The sequence below is a fragment of the Coffea eugenioides genome, chromosome 2 (assembly GCF_003713205.1).
Source record: "Coffea eugenioides isolate CCC68of chromosome 2, Ceug_1.0, whole genome shotgun sequence".
NCBI classification, from domain to species: domain Eukaryota; kingdom Viridiplantae; phylum Streptophyta; class Magnoliopsida; order Gentianales; family Rubiaceae; genus Coffea; species Coffea eugenioides.
The window spans coordinates 10,159,108-10,176,608 of NC_040036.1; the positions used below are offsets into that span (position 1 = coordinate 10,159,108).

Sequence of the window (17,501 nt, forward strand, 5' to 3'; positions counted from 1 at the left end):
GGTGCAACGAGAAATTTTAGAACTATTACCTTCGATATTTCCTTTTTAAACATAGCAACTATTTATTTTCGGAAATTTCAAGTTTAGCAAGTCAAATCAGTAGGCAAATTTACAGTTCAGTTGAAATTCCCAATTATTGGCACAGTAATGACGCCGTACTTAGTCGTACCATCAAAATAGAACAGAGAACCGCCGGAAATGCTCAATCAACACATCCAATATTTCTCGCACTTCGTTTCATCAGACGAAGAGTAACACAGACACGGTCCCATGATTCCACGTCCCACTTAACCAAACGGGGCTACTAGTCTCTGAGCTAAGCGTCCTAAAATACGTGGACCAGAAACTAGGATAGTAGAAAATCCCTCTAACCACCCAGAGGCACCCCCAACAATTCTGGCATCCAATATCTTTTGTTTACCTCCCACGACAGTTAGGCCAATCTTCTACAGCCCAACCCAAGCCACCTACTCCCCCTGCAACACACCAGAAGTCCAACCACATATCTTGAGAACTAGCTCTAAACAGACAGTTCTCTCTAGGCACAAACGCCTGCATATTTAACCACTTTGTCTGCCAGTATCAGATTTTGTCTTCAGCTGCCAAGACTCAGCAGCGCCAGACTTTGTAAGGGTGCAGTTTTTCTACTGGCTAGCATTCTGGGGGAAAAACCTGCCAAGTAAAAGAGCACTCGGAGCCTTAAACCAAATTTCTGGAAGATAAAAAAAAAGCCACACATTGGCTGCAGTCTTTGAAACCCAGGGGCGTTTATGAACCGCAACAGGCCCATGCAGGGAAGTCGGGGAGGGGATTCATGAACCTTACTAATGAAAGTCCATAGAATTCATCAAAAACCGACAATTAGCTTTATATACAGCTGAAAAGTCATACAGCAGTACTGAAAACATCCAGAAAATTGTCAAAGGTTTCATGGCTTTCTACACAACGGACAAAGATGAAGATATAGTTTCAAACCCCCAAAGTTTTTTAGAAGATTTTTAGTGAACAGTCACCATCTGTGCTTTGGTGCAAGGGCTTCTTAGCATCTAACCTGCAAACAATGCAACATAATAAGCACATAGAACAGAAAAATTAGATCACTCCAACAGGAGTGAGCACACAAACATTAAAGAAATCTGACATTTATGATCCTCTTTTATCAAACCAAAAGAATTTCTTTAAGAACATTTTTTAGTTCAATTACTTGAAAATTAAAATGTGCCTTCTTTAATTGAAATATAAAGAAAAAAAATTGAATGTTTAAAAAGCACGTTCTCATTTTACTCTCTCTCTCTCTCTCTTCAGAATATTTCCAACCATGACATATGGGAGCTTAGTAGTAAGAGAACTACTTTTAACTGGTCAGGGCCCTTGCCCCTGACTCCTCCAACATTAGACTTGTACCTCCCAAATATTTTAACAGCAATTATCTCATAGTCCAACCTAAAAGGGCATGGGCATCAACAGCAGGAAAACAAGAAAAGGACAACATTATGCCGACAATTAAGTTGAATTTGCAGGTATAATTTCAGCCAAAAAGAGACACTTTGCCTGCAGTAAATTTGTTTTCCATGAAATGCTGTCAATTTGTTGTTCACATACCATTTCTCACAAATTCCTACCTTCCCTTCAAATCATTTTGCTAATAAATTTTCATCCTTAGTGAATCTTATGTAAAAGCTTCAATATGCTAAACACTGATTGATGTATCAAATATCCTATTAATCATCCAAATCAATTTTATTCCTGACAAGAAACATTTACTGGATGCCAAGAAATTGAGCTATCACCTAACTACATGACTAGAAGTTTCATTTAAGGACTCTCTCATAATTAAGGAGCCAATTTTAGATCCTGACTACAAGTTGATTGGGAAGATACTCAAGGCTCACTACTTGCCAACACCATCATCACAAAATGTAGCAGAAAGTTAACACAGTTTAGACTAGTATAGACCCAAGCAAGACGGATGAGCATATAAAGCAGAGTTTACCTTTCTAGTGCCAATTTTAGATGCTGACTACAAGTTGATTGGGAAGATACTTAAGGCTCACTACTTGCTAACACCATCATCACAAAATGTAGCAAAAAATGTAACACAGTTTAGACTAGTAGAGACTGAAGCAAGACGGACGAGTATATAAAGCAGAGTTTACCTTTATAGTGCAGTTACCAACCCCCTTTATCATTTCCATCCTTTGCCTGGCCCCAGGAGCTTGCCGGTGCTTTACCCCAAGCATCAGCTGTGCCAGCACCTTCCCCCTTCCCCATAGCCGGTTGGTTCCAACTAGATGATGTGGCTCCACCAGAAGAATTTGATGTTTTCCAATTATTATTTTGGCTATTCCAGCAACCGGAATTAGTATCACTTCCACTAACATCTTTGCTTAAACCAAGTCCTCCGGTACAGCCACCAGCTTGCTCAATGTCTCCACTTTCAGCAGGCTCCTTTGATTTATTCCCATCTGAACCAGCACCTTGCCACTGATTCGTATCACCAGCTTGCCAATTGCCTCCACTATTGTTGCTTACCCATCCACCAGCATTACTACAAGACCCATTTTTCCCAGAATTAGGCTTATCACCACTAGCTACATCTATAGCTCCATGATTCCAGCCACTAGATTGGGCACCGATCCCACCAGCACTATTGCTTCCCTTGTTCCACCCACCAGCTTGAGCACTATCTCTTCCACCAACAGCTGCCCAACCTGAATTCCCACTCTGCGACTGGCCTTTGCCATGAACTCCATCATCCCAACTGCCACCAGCATTATCGTTTCCTTTGTTCCATCCACCAGCTCGAGCACTATCTCCTCCCCCAGCAGCCACCCAACCTGAATTCGCACTCTGCCATTGGCCTTTGTCACGATCTCCATCATTCCAATTACCTCCACCACTACTACTTTTCCAGTCCACGTCCTTGTTTGACATGTTATAGCGGTAGGACTTATCTTGATCAGAATCATTTTTATTCCAATCATCCCTCCTTCCACGTCCTCTTCCTCCAAAACCACCTCTGCCACGAAACCCCCCCCTATCTGATCCACCTCTCCCACCAAAATCACCAAAATCTCCCCTATCCGATCGACCTCTACCACCAAATCCTCCCCTACCTGATCTACCCCTACCCCCAAAACCACCACGGTCAGAACGACCTTCAAAGTCACCTCGTTCAGAACCTCTGCGCCCAAAACCATCTCTATCTTGCCCCCATCTTCCTCCTCGGCCTCCCCTCCAATTTCCACCTCTTCCCTGGTTATCAAAAGTGTCATTTTGCCCTTCATTACTGCCAAAGTTATTGTCTGAGTTCCAATTGCTCTTGCTGCTCCAAGAGTTTTGTTTTCCCCCAGCCTCAGTTTCCCCACTCCACTTGCTTTGGCCCCAACCTGATGATGAACCTCCACCAGCATCACTTGCTCCACCCCCCTTGCTTTGACCCCAACCTGAGGATGAGCCTCCACCAGCATCAGTTGCTCCACCTGACTTGCTTTGACCCCAACCTGAAGTTGAACCTCCCTCCGATGTTTTTTTGCTGTTCCAGGGATCATCTTTGCCTGCCTCCACATCCATTTTACTGTCATCAGATTTCTGAGACCAGCTTTTATCTTTCTTCTGCCAATCTGAGGATTCATTTTGGTCATTAGCCCGACCACCATTCCAACCTGTATGAGATTTTCCACCCCATTCACCAGTATCTTTAGTAGCACCCCTCCATTTGGATTCACCATTGTCCCCTGATGCATTTGGCTTGCCCCAACCACTCTCTTTATCTCCAGCAGAGGATACATTTTTATCCCAACTATCTGCTCGACCACTATTCCAACTCCAATGGTTTCCCTTCGATGCATCACCACTGAAGCCATGTTCATCTGTATTGCCTTTTCCCCAGTTGGAAGTCTCGCCCTGACCAAATGACCTTCCCCTACCAAATTGACCTCTTCCGCCTCGACCACCTCTTCCACTTCTTCCACCTGAACCACGGGCCCTGCCGAATGATTCTGACCTCCCCCAACTCCCACCTTGATCAGTATCACCTTTATTTTCAGTTGAACCAACCTCTTTGCTCCAAGAAGCAGATCCTCCATCCGGTTTACTCCAAGAAGATCCATGACCTTGCTTGCTCCAAGTGGATCCTCCGTCCGGTTTGCTCCAAGAGCTGGATCCTCCGCCCGGTTTGCTCCAAGAATTGGATCCTCCATCCGGGTTGCTCCAAGAGGATTCACCACCTTGCTTGCTCTGACAACTGGATCCCCCGTCCGGTTTGCTCCAAGAACTGGATCCCCCACCCGGTTTGCTCCAAGAGGATTCACCACCTTGCTTGCTCAGAGAACTGGATCCCCCATCTGGTTTGCTCCAAGAACTGAATCCTCCATCAGGTTTGCTCCAAGAACTGGATCCTCCATCTGGTTTGCTCCAAGAGGATTCACCACCTTTCTTGCTCTGAGAACTGGATCCCCCATCTGGTTTGCTCCAAGAACTGAATCCTCCGTCAGGTTTGCTCCAAGAACTGGATCCTCCATCTGGTTTGCTCCAAGAGGATTCACCACCTTGCTTGCTCTGAGAACTGGATCCCCGGTCTGGTTTGCTCCAAGAACTGGATCCTCCATCCGGTTTGCTCCAAGAACTGGATCCTCCATCCGGTTTGCTCCAAGAACTGGATCCTCCATCCAGTTTGCTCCAAGAGGATTCACCACCTTGCTTGCTCTGAGAAGTGGATCCTCCATCCAGTTTGCTCCAAGAGGATTCACCACCTTGCTTGCTCTGAGAAGTGGATCCTCCATCTGGTTTATTCCATGAGGAACCACCAACTTGCTTATTCCCAAAAGATCCACCATCTTGTTTATTCCAAGAAGATCCACCATCAATGACTCGTGCACTTTGGTTCCAAGCACTTTCATCTCCTGCACCTTCTCCATCCTTTCTCGTGCTCTGCCAGTTTCCTGTCTCATGTGTATTTGAAGTCGTAACTTTATTCCAGGCATTTGCATCTGGTTGATCTGAACCACCATCGGCATTTCCCCAACCCATAGTTGGCTTCTCAGGAGCAACTCCAGAAGCATTCCAGGCTGACTTGCTTCCACTTGAATCATCTTTAATGCTCAAATTCTCAGCAGCTTGGCCCCAAGAATCCTCCTTAGGCTCCTGGGTAGTGGACTGATGAGCAGATTCAAGAGCTTTTCCCCAACTGTCAGAAGCATTACCCACAAAACTTGTACTAAAAGCTCCTTTCTTACTACTGTCTTCTTTGTTTCCCCAATTAGCAACCTGTCCACCGTCACCAGAAGTTTGTCGAGCTGCTGCAGCTGCACCCCATGATGGACCTTGACTTGGAGTAGGTTTAACCTCCCAGGAAGAGTGACCTGCATCCTCATAAATAAGATGGGAACATAAGTAGAAATCGTAATGATATAAAATTTACAAATGAAGTCTTTAAACTACAAATGCAGCACCATTGCTGTGAATCATGCAACTACATAAAATCATATAAAAGCCAGCAAGCCAACCAAAGATTTCCCACCAAAGCTGACTGATGAGAAACTTGGAAGAAACAAACCAGCTAAGTCTCTCACTTACCTGCTTAGCTGAACCACAACTGCTAATTTGGAACATTACAAGCCCATTGTTTTAAAATGTAGTACATTCAACCATACCTTTGTTGGCTTCATCCACAGATATAAGAGGATTGGAAGATTGAGCTTCTGTCCAAAGCTGTAGCATATAAAGATTTCTCAGATATCTACAATGTAAGGGGATTTTTTTTTTTTTTTGGTTGGGGGGTTGGGGAGGGGGGAATAACGTGAACTATGAACTAACCGAGGAGTTAGATGCAGGAAAAGCAGGCCAAGAGCTCCTGAAACATGTGACAGTGTTATCAGATTAAAATCAGCAGCTTAGCAGCGAAACAGATGAAAGCCACACCCCAGAGTCATTGAATGAATTTAGATCTACCATACTGATTTGACAAAATGCTCAACAATTTGTCATCATGCAAAAGGTTTTACACACCATAACTTGAGTTGCCTTATACATCACTAAGTTACAAGTTGGATCACCCAATTATTTCTCTAGCCTAAAATAATGCAATGACAACAAAATATCACATGGGTATAAAGTTGAAAATAAAGTTCAAAAATAGATTATCCAACAAAAAAGTGAGTTAACTTGTATTGAAGCATATTCATGTTCTGCTAAGTGAATCACAAATTAGCATCCAGGTTTCTCTTATTTTTCACAGATTTACAAGGCCATGAAATTACTGTTAGCATACAAAAAAAATTAATAAAAGGAATATCAAATTTACATTAAGTTCAATATGTTAATAAAAGTCATGATAATAATCAAAATTATAGCAGTCAAGTATGCGCAGAACATGAGGCAGTTCACAATTAAATGGACAATAATTAGCAGGCTCGCCTCTCACCTTTCTGTAGAAAATCCTTCTGCATTCCAATTTCCACCTGCTGCTGCTTTAGCTGTCCCGTCCAACCAATCTTTAGATAAGCATATATAAGTTAGAGCATACAACAATTTTTTTAAATAAACGACAATCAACCACAAGTTAACAGATGAAGGCAAGAAATGGAGTCTAAGAAGTAGAATGAATACATATGCAAACTTTCAATACCTATAGGTAAAACTAAAGAAATATAGAAAACTACTCTACAAGATTTATATCGAACACTCTAAATAACCCATGTCCACATCACTGAAAATATGAGAAACAAAATGGCAATTACAAACATCAGGCACATAGAGTGACCAACTGAAAGCCACTCATGTTTATACAATCAGATTAATGATTGTTACATTTGTTATCTTACAGTGAAACTTTCATAGTTATTTGAAGTTTCATGACATCAGATCGCAGCACATCCTAAAAAAGTGTTGGTTCTGGTAAAATTCCTTTGATTAAAATTTTCCTCTAAAAATTGCCTCTCACAAAGAGAGTTATTAAAAGTTGTCTTTGTAATTTTCACTTGGAATTTATCCATGAAAGTTGATTTGAATCTCTTCAAAGAGATTACATGCTTGCTTGTGAAGTGGCTACTTTGTCAATTCCCCTTCTGTTCAAACAATTGATAAGGGCATGCCTAACAGCCAGCTCAAAATCATAAACTTGCTCCCTTCAAAAAGGACTTCCACAGAAGTCAAATTGCTAAATAAAACATGTGCCAGGAACCAATCTAATATCGACGCCAACCTCAATATCATAAGGAGAAAGAACATGCAAGAAGAGATTACTGTCTACTATTATAGTAGATAATTGAAGCTTTTCAACTAAAACATACTAACATACAAAAAAAGAGGGTACTCGTTTCAACCTGTTGAGCCATCCTGTGTACCAAGGAGATCAAATGGCCTTAAAGAGTCAGATTCCTCCCTGTGGTAACATAAAACAGACATTAGAAGACAAATACAGATACAAACCCTAGATGATAGACATTAATTCAAAAACAATAAATAAGTACCCCAAAGAAATGCCAGAACTTTTTGCACGAACCTCCGCAAGATGCTCACATTTAACTACAAACAAATTATAAAGACACATTAATTTAGGTCAACAAGGTTTAGTCGAAAACTATATATATACATATATATGATTCATCCAACCTGTAAGTATTTTATGCTGAGAGTCAAGCTTCACAGTGATGTCAGACCGCCGTATTGCCAACACACGACAAAGGTACCCCTTCAATGGGCCCACACGGATTCTAAGTGATTGTCCCACAGAGAACATTGTATTGTTTTCCCTGTTGACTACATAGCAACAAACATTTCAAGCAAAAGTATTAAAACTTTGAACAGTCAAAGACTATGAAAGCGGTAAGAATGTTCACATACAGTTTCGGCTACCATCCCTTCCTTGATCAGATTGCTTAGGTGAGAGAGGGGACTTAGGAGAAGAAGCAAAATCCCCAAATACTACAGTTTCCTGTTCACCATCCTAATCCAAAAAAGGGAGCACAAATTAGCATGAAAGATAATGTGTCAACAAAATGCAGCAGTTCTATCCATTCAACCCATTCTTTCTTTCTTTTTTTTTCAGGTTGGCTTGCATATATTGTTTGTTCGAAGCAGGTGGAAGGGAAATAAATTGGACTTGCGCAGAAGTTAATCAGACATTTTCTGGGACAAAATCAGATGCTGAACAAAGGAAATGACCATGAGATGCGACAAACAGGCTTAATTGTATATTTTGTAAAAGGTACAGAAGTTGTGCATATTTATGATATCCCAAGCCATAATGAAATTGTCTTAGAATGTGTAATAATAGATGAGGATAATTGTTTTTTTCACATCCTAATCCTTATCAAAATCAACAGGAATTTTTTGCTCTTTTTTTTCTGAGAAAAACATACATTCATAAGCCCTCATAGCATAATATACATAAATAGATACGCAAATAAACCTTTTAAACTATTCAAGTGACAAATGAAAACAGAATTTGCATCACCATTGGACAAATTTACACCAAAAGAGGAACTAGAAAGGGCTATGCAAGCAGAAGCTTTTTCATCCACATACACAGCATGATGTACCGTGCTACAAGCGTAAGAATTCTTGTGTCTCTCGGAACTCATTACAATCTCATATTGCATACATCCTCCAAATAAAAGCAAGCATATAATTGTCTATGCATAAAATTCTATATTATGACATATCAAAAATTAAGACTTCAATTGATACCACATTAGTTAACATCGGGTGAGATTTTCCTGATAACTTCTTCTGGATTATCATCATTTATTAAGTGGTTAGGAATAAAAAAAAATTTTACTAAACAAATGGATTCCTTCATGTACACAAATTTCATTTGCAGGTTGTGGGAAGTCATAGGTAGTCAGTCAAAAGATTTGCTACTTTCCAAATTTAAAACAAATACAAACCTTCTCATTACGTGCTTCACCAGGAAGCTCAACTTTTTCGCACAACTGTGCCTTAAAGCAAATGTAACCACTGTTCTCCTCTACAGTTTCATTGTACAAGAAAATAATCCCTCTGTAAATTTTCTTGACAATGCCTTCTCTATCCTGTATAGTATAAGCAAATCAGCAACCAAATAACCTAAGTCGTATAGTGTCACTTGAAATGCAAAATTTTTGTTAAACCTTCATTGGACCATCCAAAACTCTGACTCTGTCATTAATTGATATATTCTTCATTTTCTGATCAAGTGCTGTGAATAGCTTCTTATCGAATGATGCATTCTTTAACTCCTTCCGTGGAATAGTGACAACTACTGGTCCCTCTGAGCCCTCCTTGATAATCTGAAACAAAAACTATAATGTTAAGTCACTGGCAGTAAAGTGACCACATAAACTGAGAGGTATACCTTGAAAATCTCATCCTTCTCCGTGCCAATGACAACACCAAAATCCTTTCGACTGCAATGGCAAAATTCCCAGGTTACACCAAAATAAGTTAATACTCATACTAGAAGAAGCAATGGCAAAGCCAACGTGGAAATAAGCGATAACCGCACTTACCCCAAAAATACTAAATCATGCACTTCAAAATCAGTGTCCAGGCTTGGCGTTGAAGAACCTTCACCTTTTCCACCACCTTTGTCACTAAGTAAAGGACGTTTCTTTTTCTGTTCGCCATAAAGCTGGGATAACCACTCTAGATCATTGTATTCTTCATTCCTTGAAGGCTCAAATTTAAGAAGCTCATCTTCTGTAGGTGTTACTCCCCAAAAGCTTAACGAGTCAATGGATACTTTCTTATACAGATAGCCATCCTTCAGCATCATCCCATCAAGAACCTCAAAGACTTTGTTAGTATCACGGTCCCGTCGACATTGAATCAGAGGCCGGAACTCTCTTTACATATACAATATGGGAAATATCAATACCACAAAAACTTTATTTAAAGACCAAACAAAAAAAAAGAACATATACATATAGCACGCAAATTACTCGAGTTCACTATTGCTTATGAGTCTTGGTGCCGGATTAGCAGTCTTGTTGGCAGTAATTCCTCTACCCTGTACATGCATGAACGATACAAATCATAACGTAACAACCATTTGGTACCAACAGTAACATAAAAGGATGCAAAAGCAGAAGCATATTAATGCAGCAAATAGTAAAATTATTTAAAGCATATTAATGCTGCAAATAGTAAATTATTTATCACAAACTTCAAGAGTAATTTTTGTACTAGTAATTTCTAATTGCTCAATCTTGTCAAAATTTAGATAGACATGGTGGGGAGAAGGGGGAGATCCCCAATGTTCCTTGTCAATAACAGGCCTTTTTTACCCATAAGGAAAAATAAATTACTTCAAGTAAGATTACCATAAAATGACACATTAGTGAGAAGTATCTTACAAATTTCTCAGCCAATGCTTTCAAGTCTATCCTAGGAATCAGCTTCACGGTCACTTTCTTCCGTGCAGAATTTACAGCCACAACCTACATATATATAATAGAAACAGCTAGAAATCAGTGAAACACAAATCTTAAAGTTAAAACTAGAAGAATATGGGAGAAATACCAAATGAAGACCGGAGAAAAGAAAAAAGAAACCGGCCAAAGATCAAACATATCAACAGGAACAAAACCATACCTGTGCTAAATCACCTTTGTATTTCCCATTCTTAACACGTGCCCACATTCCCTCAGAAATTCCATTACTCTTGTTTTTAACAGAAAATAAATGATTAATGTCCTCCTTTGGTACAGGTGCAACGCGACTTGAATATATGCTACACAGCCCATTACACGCCTGTATTGTGGGTATTTAGTCTCCAAGTAAGCAAATGAACAATTTTAGTAGCATAAGAAGCAACCAATAGAAACATGGACATCCAATTTATTTGGAGAAACACAAAAACTTCAAAATTCAGAAGATCAACGGAAGAACAAATGACTACCTCATTAATATCACACTGCTTCTCTGCTTCGATATAAATAAAACCCTTAACGTGATCAATTGTAAATGCAGAAATTATCTGCAGCTTCTTTCCCAGAAATTGCAAGTCCACGTATTTCTGCATGAGGCAGAAGGCTGAATGCCTCTCACGTCCAACCTATGGCCCATCAATTGCTCATGAGCAAAATGATGCAAAAGAAAAGAACTTCATAGCTTGAAAAGAAAAGGAATCTGCTTTAAAACTTGAAAACTATGATGTCACAATTTTATACCATGCATTTGACTTTCCAGATGATTGGATCCTTAACAGAAGGACAGTGTTCAGGCATTTCCACCGTTCTTTTGCTCTCGTAATTGTCTTCTGCATATGTCACAAAAGTAGAGCCTGGTTTGTATCGTTCCTGTAACATCTTTTCAAGTTCTTCTTCTGTTGGTTCCTCCACTTTGGGAACAAAAGGCAGAAAGGGGGCTCTGCTCGGTTCAGACTGGAATTGCATTGCTGCAGCTGCTGTGTCAAATTCATCTTCCAGAGAATCTAGTTTCAGCAAATGGTAACAAATTAGATTGACAAGCATGAGTACAAGGAACCTAACAATCAACAGAAGATTCATTAGTAAATATACCAACAGGCTTGATGAAAAAATCAACCAGGAATATGCTAGGAGAGCCAGCACAAGAAAATAACAAGAACCATCGGCACATTTGGATAAGATAAAAAATAACAGGTAGAGTGAGGACTCCTTAGCGACAAGCAGAAAACGAATAACGTATAAATGAATTGCTTAAAAGAGGACCATTTTCGGCAAACGAATAACGTATAAAATAATTGAAGCACAGATGCATGCATATTTACAGCATAATAAAGTCACAGTTGCAAGAAGTTAAGCCTAAGAGTGACCACAAACACCAAATGAACATACATGCCATTTCCCTCTCTTTGTTAATAAAATACAATTTTCAAGAAATGCTACCTCATTTTCACATTTAATGGGTGGAGAACAACAACAAAAAAAAGTCAGTGGTCCATCAAAATTACATCAAAATATCACAATTCAAAAACCACATTAATAAAAATGCATATCCTCCTTCTATATGATAAATAAACCCAGCAACAACAACAAAAACCGCTAAGCAAAAGTTCCCCAAAGCATCATGAACGCAATTTAAATAAGCCAACCTTACCGGCAAACTAAAAAAGAAAAAGAGAACAACATAATTCTGCACACCCCGAGCAAACATGCTTTTTCAGTGAGCTTTAGCATTTATTTTCTTTTTCTTCATTTACCATTGAAAGTACACAATCGATTATTTACCTTAAAAGATGCACGCAGAAATGCCAAATATCATCACTATATTTCAGCTAAAATCCTTCAATAAAACACAAAATATCAATAATGTTTGGGAAAAAAGCATATCAACAATCAACTAGAGCCAGCATTGCCGATTAAAAAACCCTAAATCCCCAATCATCACATGTCGCAAACAAAATTAATCTAAATTTTCACTTCCCACACCAAAAAAACCCTAGCTTTTACCACACTTTCAAAAGGTAAAAATAAAAAGAAAAGAAAAACAAATAAGAAGAATAAATATAGTCCATGCAAGTGGGAAATGTCGATGAAAAAGTTCAAATATACCATCATCGAAGAATGAGTCGTCACTGGCATCATCCTCATCAACTTCGTAAGCGGCATCGTCAAAGAACTGAAGAACGCCGCGATTCTTCCGTTTCCGACCACCAGTTTTGCCGTCGTCACCACCGCCGATGTTACGCTTCCTCTTCCCCGACGAGCCTTTGCCGCCGTCAATGACCTTCTCTTTACCCTTCGCCGACGGGGCCATTCCTGAGGGCACTTTTATCCCTTCTTTTTTGTTTTAATAATTAGTACTAGTATTTATCATCTGCTGAGAATTCTACAGCTGCTCGTACGAACTCACGCAGAATGAGTGAGTGACACATTGAATAGAGTGTTGTGAAACGCTTTCTTCGGAGAGTGGAATCGTGAGCTATACACATAGGTGAAGAGTTTTTTTGCGGTTAAGGTCCTTAGTTTATCGGTTATTTTTCAATAACGCTTTTATTTAGAGAAAATTACTGTAGTGCCATTTTTTAAGGTCTATTTCGTTTTCATGACTTGTGTTATGTTATATTCATCCCATCTAGAGGTGCAAATGAGCCGAACTCGAGTCGAGCTTGAGTTAATTTTGTGAAACTCGAACTCAAACTCGAGCTCGACGAACTCAAAATATCAAGCTCGAGTTTAAAAAATAAAAAAATAATTATTATTATTTTATTTAAAAAAATAAAAAATAATTATTTATTTTTAAAAATAAATAAAATAATAATTTTTTACAAATAATAAAATATTAGGGATATATATATATAATTTTACTATTAAAATAAAAAATAAAAAAATATATATATAATTGAGCTCGCGAGCCAACGAGCTTAATGTTTTTGATCTTGAGCTCGAGCTCGAGATCGACTTAATTAGCTCGAGCTTGACTCGAACTCGATATTGACGAGCTCGAGTCGAGCTCGTATTCGAGCCGCTCGCGAGCGACATGGTCGCGAGCGGCTCGATTCGTGAACACCCCATTCCCATCCCACCTGCCTTGTACTAAAAGTTTTGGTAACCAGCGGCCGGTAGCTACTAGCTAATAGGCTACGATTAAGCGACAGTTCTCCGTCTACCACACAAAGAGTAGATAAAAACAATACACTATTTACCTACTTAGAGTGCTTTACTTCTTATAAATTTTATTTCAAAAGTAATATTCTATAATTTGTTAGGATAGTTAAGAGTTGTAATATCAGCAATCATATTTCGCACACTTTTGTTGGATTTTTGAAGATGAATACAAAAATCTGAAATCTATTAAAATAGTGAATTGTTAAATACTAAATTTGATACATTTGATTGTATATTACATTAAGTGATAAGTGAATAGTTTATCACTTATTTTTTAGAGTAAATTTTATTTAGAAATTTGGGTGCCACTTAAATGAATTTAGATGTTCTAGTTTTGGTTATCAAACGCATCTGAATATGTTAAAATCTAAACTCATTATATTTAAATATTGAATTAGATTATCAAATAGGGCGTTAGAGTGTTGTACATCTCATAAATTTTATTTCAGAAGTAATATTCTAAAATTTATTAGGATAGTTAAGAATTGTAATATTAGCAATCATATTTCACACACTTTTGTTGGATTTTTTTTTTTAATTTAAGGAGAGATTCCTTTGTTTGGACGGTGGACTATTTGTAAGGAGAAAAAGGCAAAAGAAAAGATTTTAAAGGTCCAGCCACAAATTTCAACTGAACTGAGTCTTGGTTACACTTCTATTGGTTTCAGTATTGTGATGGTGCATAACAATTACTACAAAAAACTGCAGAAAATTGATACCCAAAAACATTTAGGGTCCGTTTGGTAGGGTGTAAAATGCTTTCCATTGGAAGGCATTTTCCTTGAAAGTAATTTTCTGGGAAAATATTTGTTTTCTTCATTGTTTTCCTGTGTTTGGTTCAATTCTCAACAAGTGAAAACCGCTAGATCAAATTGGGGCCTATGACTGCTAGTTTTCCTTCATTAGCAATCTCCATCGCATGCAACATCACGCTACCACAAAACTCCCCAGAAGCCCTGAGCCCTGTGCAACAGTTACAACAGCCCCATGGGCGATTCGTGCTCAACCCGTAGACAAATGGGCAAACGGAACGAGACAAGCAACCCGTGACACCTGGAAAGTGACCATTTGTATCGAAGCATAAGCCATCAGAATTGAGAAATACTACCACTTTATTGGCCTTCTTTCTCCCCTCTCCATTCCATTGCAACTTTCTCTATTGGGCTAATGGTAGCTTCTCACTTTCTTATTGCTGATCTTTGTCCTTCCTTTCTTTCTGTCAAGACCACAATTCCTCTTGATTTCCGCAGATCTTAGTCTTATTTTGTAAGCATCCGGTGAGAATATGTCAATATATGCTTGTCTTTGAATGTGCAACGGTGGGAGAAAAAGGGTTACACATATGGAGAAGAAGCGAAAGATAATTGTTAGTGTTACAATCCCTTGAATTTTACTCGTAGGCTACATTTTTTTCTCCCTATTCTTCTATTTGTCAACTATCAAAGAGGTAGTAATCTAGCGTGATAGACATTGGTGTTTGTCCGGTAAGATTGGACAACGGGTGTAGACAGCGAAAATTAACTTCAACAAGTTTTTTAAGGAAGTTATTTTACACTATAAGGCGTAAAATGTTTTATACAAGAAAATATTTTCATGTACCATAATACAACCAAATGCAGGAATTCAAGGAAAATATTTTCAGGAAAAGGTTTTCAGTCAAAACAAACATACCCTTAGAAAGTCAAGCAGACAATTACATTGCTTAATTGAAGCCAAGAAGACCACGAAAATTGCAATGGCAAGAACGTACCTACAATAAAAGAGAGGGGGGGGGGGGGGGAACCCATGACTTTCTGTTTATTTATGATCAGCTGAAGAAACCATTGCGATTTCCTTCTCATTGGCTTCCATCTCATCTCTAAACTTCATGTATATATCTGACTTGTAATATTCCCGAGTCCTCATTACCAAGATCAGAGAAATAAGAGCTCCAAGAGTGTTAACGCCGGCTAATATTAGAAAAGATGTTCTGTAACATTGAGTCCCAATGCAAGTCAAGTCAGGAACCATTGATCTTGTCAGGCCCGCCCTCGCAAGTTGCTTTAAAGCCTCTTTATCATAGAGTTTTCCCACAATCCTCACATTGAGGAAGTATGATCCAATAGGGCTGGCCAATTGTCCACAATTCAAGAGAGTGGAGTAGTACTTCAATCCAAAAAGTTCAGATATAATCACGAAAACCATGGTTAACTGGACGCCATAAGCAAATCCAACCAATACTGATGCAATGTAAACAGAACCAGGAAATGGCAAGGCAATAATGAGATCTCCAATGGCAGGCACCACAAGGGATATCGTCATCATTAGAGTCCGCGGAACTTTCCACTTCCTCAACAGTTGCTCAGAGCCAAAACCCGAAAGAGCTCTGCCAAAATAGTTCCAGATGCTAAGTAGGGAGACAAATGTGTTAATTGTCTTAGTTGGATAGCCTAAGGATTCACCAATCTGGCCTAAATTATCCACTGCTGCTTGACTGCAACCAAGCCCACAAAATGTGACAATGAAAAGAATTATCATGTCAGCACTTAATAAAGCTTGACATATGGTATAATCTTCACCCCTTTTGGGTTTGTTGCAGATGTCTCCACAGCAACAACCTTCTTGACGGAACTCATCATCCCCTCCTCCTTTATCTGTGGTACAATGTGCCGGGACAATTTCCTGCTTTCTGGGGTTCGAGGACTCGGGCAAAGGTGGTTCCTCGGTAACTACCCTGCTAGGGGGTTTTAATGCATCTTCCTTCTTTTGCTGCCAAGTCTCTAATTCTTCTTTCACTGCAACCAGGAATGGAAGGAAAAGCAGAACACAAACACCTGTTGCACTTGCTACATAATCAGCGTGAGAGAAATTGAAATAGTTTTGAGCGATTGTCAGAGCCATCAGGGTCAGTGCCAAACCCACTGTTATGATGAGATTTTGATACATAACCTTCACCTCGTGGGGATGACCACTAATCTTCTTCATTTCCTTGATGCAGAAGAGGAAAACTAAAGAAATCACTGCTGGAAGCCAACCAATAAGAAAGATCATATCTTTGGCATCATTATGATAAATTGCAAGATAAAGCTGTGTAAAAATTGCACCACTAAGCCCTACAAATCCCTTCATCAGTCCTAACATCATCCCCCGACGTTCGGGGAAATTTTTTACACAGGGAACAAGGGATCCCGTGTTTGCAAAATTCTGGGAATTCGCACCAATGCATATATATACACACATTTGCCAAACTGGGGGTTTTGGTATTCTTTTGGTCACTGCCAGCCATACTAGGAAATAACCAGAAAAATTCATAAGAGCACCAACCAAGAGAACAAACCAGGATGGTGTTACCTCGGCTAATAATCCCGACAGCACTCCAATTGTCGCTCCTAGATCTTTGCATGAGCCAAGAATATTGAGTGTTGATTGATCATAGCCAAGGCTGGATTTTATCGCTTTTGAATATGCACCAAAAATGTAAGTTGCACCGGAGCCAGACATGATCAAGAATGTAGCAAACATCATGAACCATCTGCCCCGAAGAAATTGAACCATGAAACCACACAATCCACAGCCATGACTGGATGGTAGCACCGTGGTTTCAGCCATGCCCTTCTCTTCTACTGTGCTGTGCTTTCTTTGGTGGTTGCTAATAAGAGTAATATGCATGGCTAATCGAATAAGGTAGTTAGCTAAGAATATGATAGAAATTTCTTGTTTGAGAGAGGAAAAGTGCAAGAATATATATCCGATTTTGCATTCGATATTGGATTTTCCAGATAAAGATGTAGTTTGAGTGAAATAGATGGCAGTTCAGATAAACTAGAATGACGAAGTCTATGGGAATAAAAGACAGATATTCAGCACGTTCATTTATCGTATTCGTGGAGATTCTTTGTTTCTCTTATTGCCTTTGGGTAAATTTAGACTAGAAACAATTTTTCGTTT

At 39.2% G+C, this 17,501-nt stretch overlaps 2 protein-coding genes across 3 annotated transcripts; both read right to left on the minus strand.

The window, feature by feature from the left end:
• Positions 1-843: 843 nt before the first annotated feature.
• LOC113760776 (protein RNA-directed DNA methylation 3) lies at positions 844-12,833 on the minus strand. Of its 2 annotated transcripts, XM_027303493.1 has the most exons (20): positions 12,519-12,833; positions 11,154-11,416; positions 10,883-11,038; positions 10,576-10,734; positions 10,338-10,421; positions 9,924-9,991; positions 9,492-9,827; positions 9,338-9,389; positions 9,114-9,272; positions 8,892-9,035; positions 7,846-7,948; positions 7,615-7,761; positions 7,473-7,527; positions 7,326-7,384; positions 6,425-6,494; positions 5,818-5,854; positions 5,655-5,712; positions 4,722-5,363; positions 2,157-4,634; positions 844-1,051 (listed from the first exon to the last, which is right to left on the minus strand). In XM_027303493.1, exons 1-19 carry the CDS (start codon positions 12,721-12,723, stop codon positions 2,170-2,172), a joined length of 5,262 nt encoding a protein of 1,753 aa, XP_027159294.1. In that variant the 5' UTR covers positions 12,724-12,833; the 3' UTR covers positions 844-1,051; positions 2,157-2,169. The 2 variants fall into 2 exon arrangements, with proteins under 2 accessions (XP_027159294.1, XP_027159293.1); XM_027303492.1 differs by having other exon boundaries at positions 2,157-5,363.
• A 2,538-nt stretch (positions 12,834-15,371) lies between these two features.
• Positions 15,372-17,222, minus strand: LOC113756107 (protein NUCLEAR FUSION DEFECTIVE 4-like). Its single transcript, XM_027299906.1, has one exon. It carries the CDS (start codon positions 17,220-17,222, stop codon positions 15,372-15,374), a length of 1,851 nt encoding a protein of 616 aa, XP_027155707.1.
• Between the last annotated feature and the right edge of the window lie 279 nt (positions 17,223-17,501).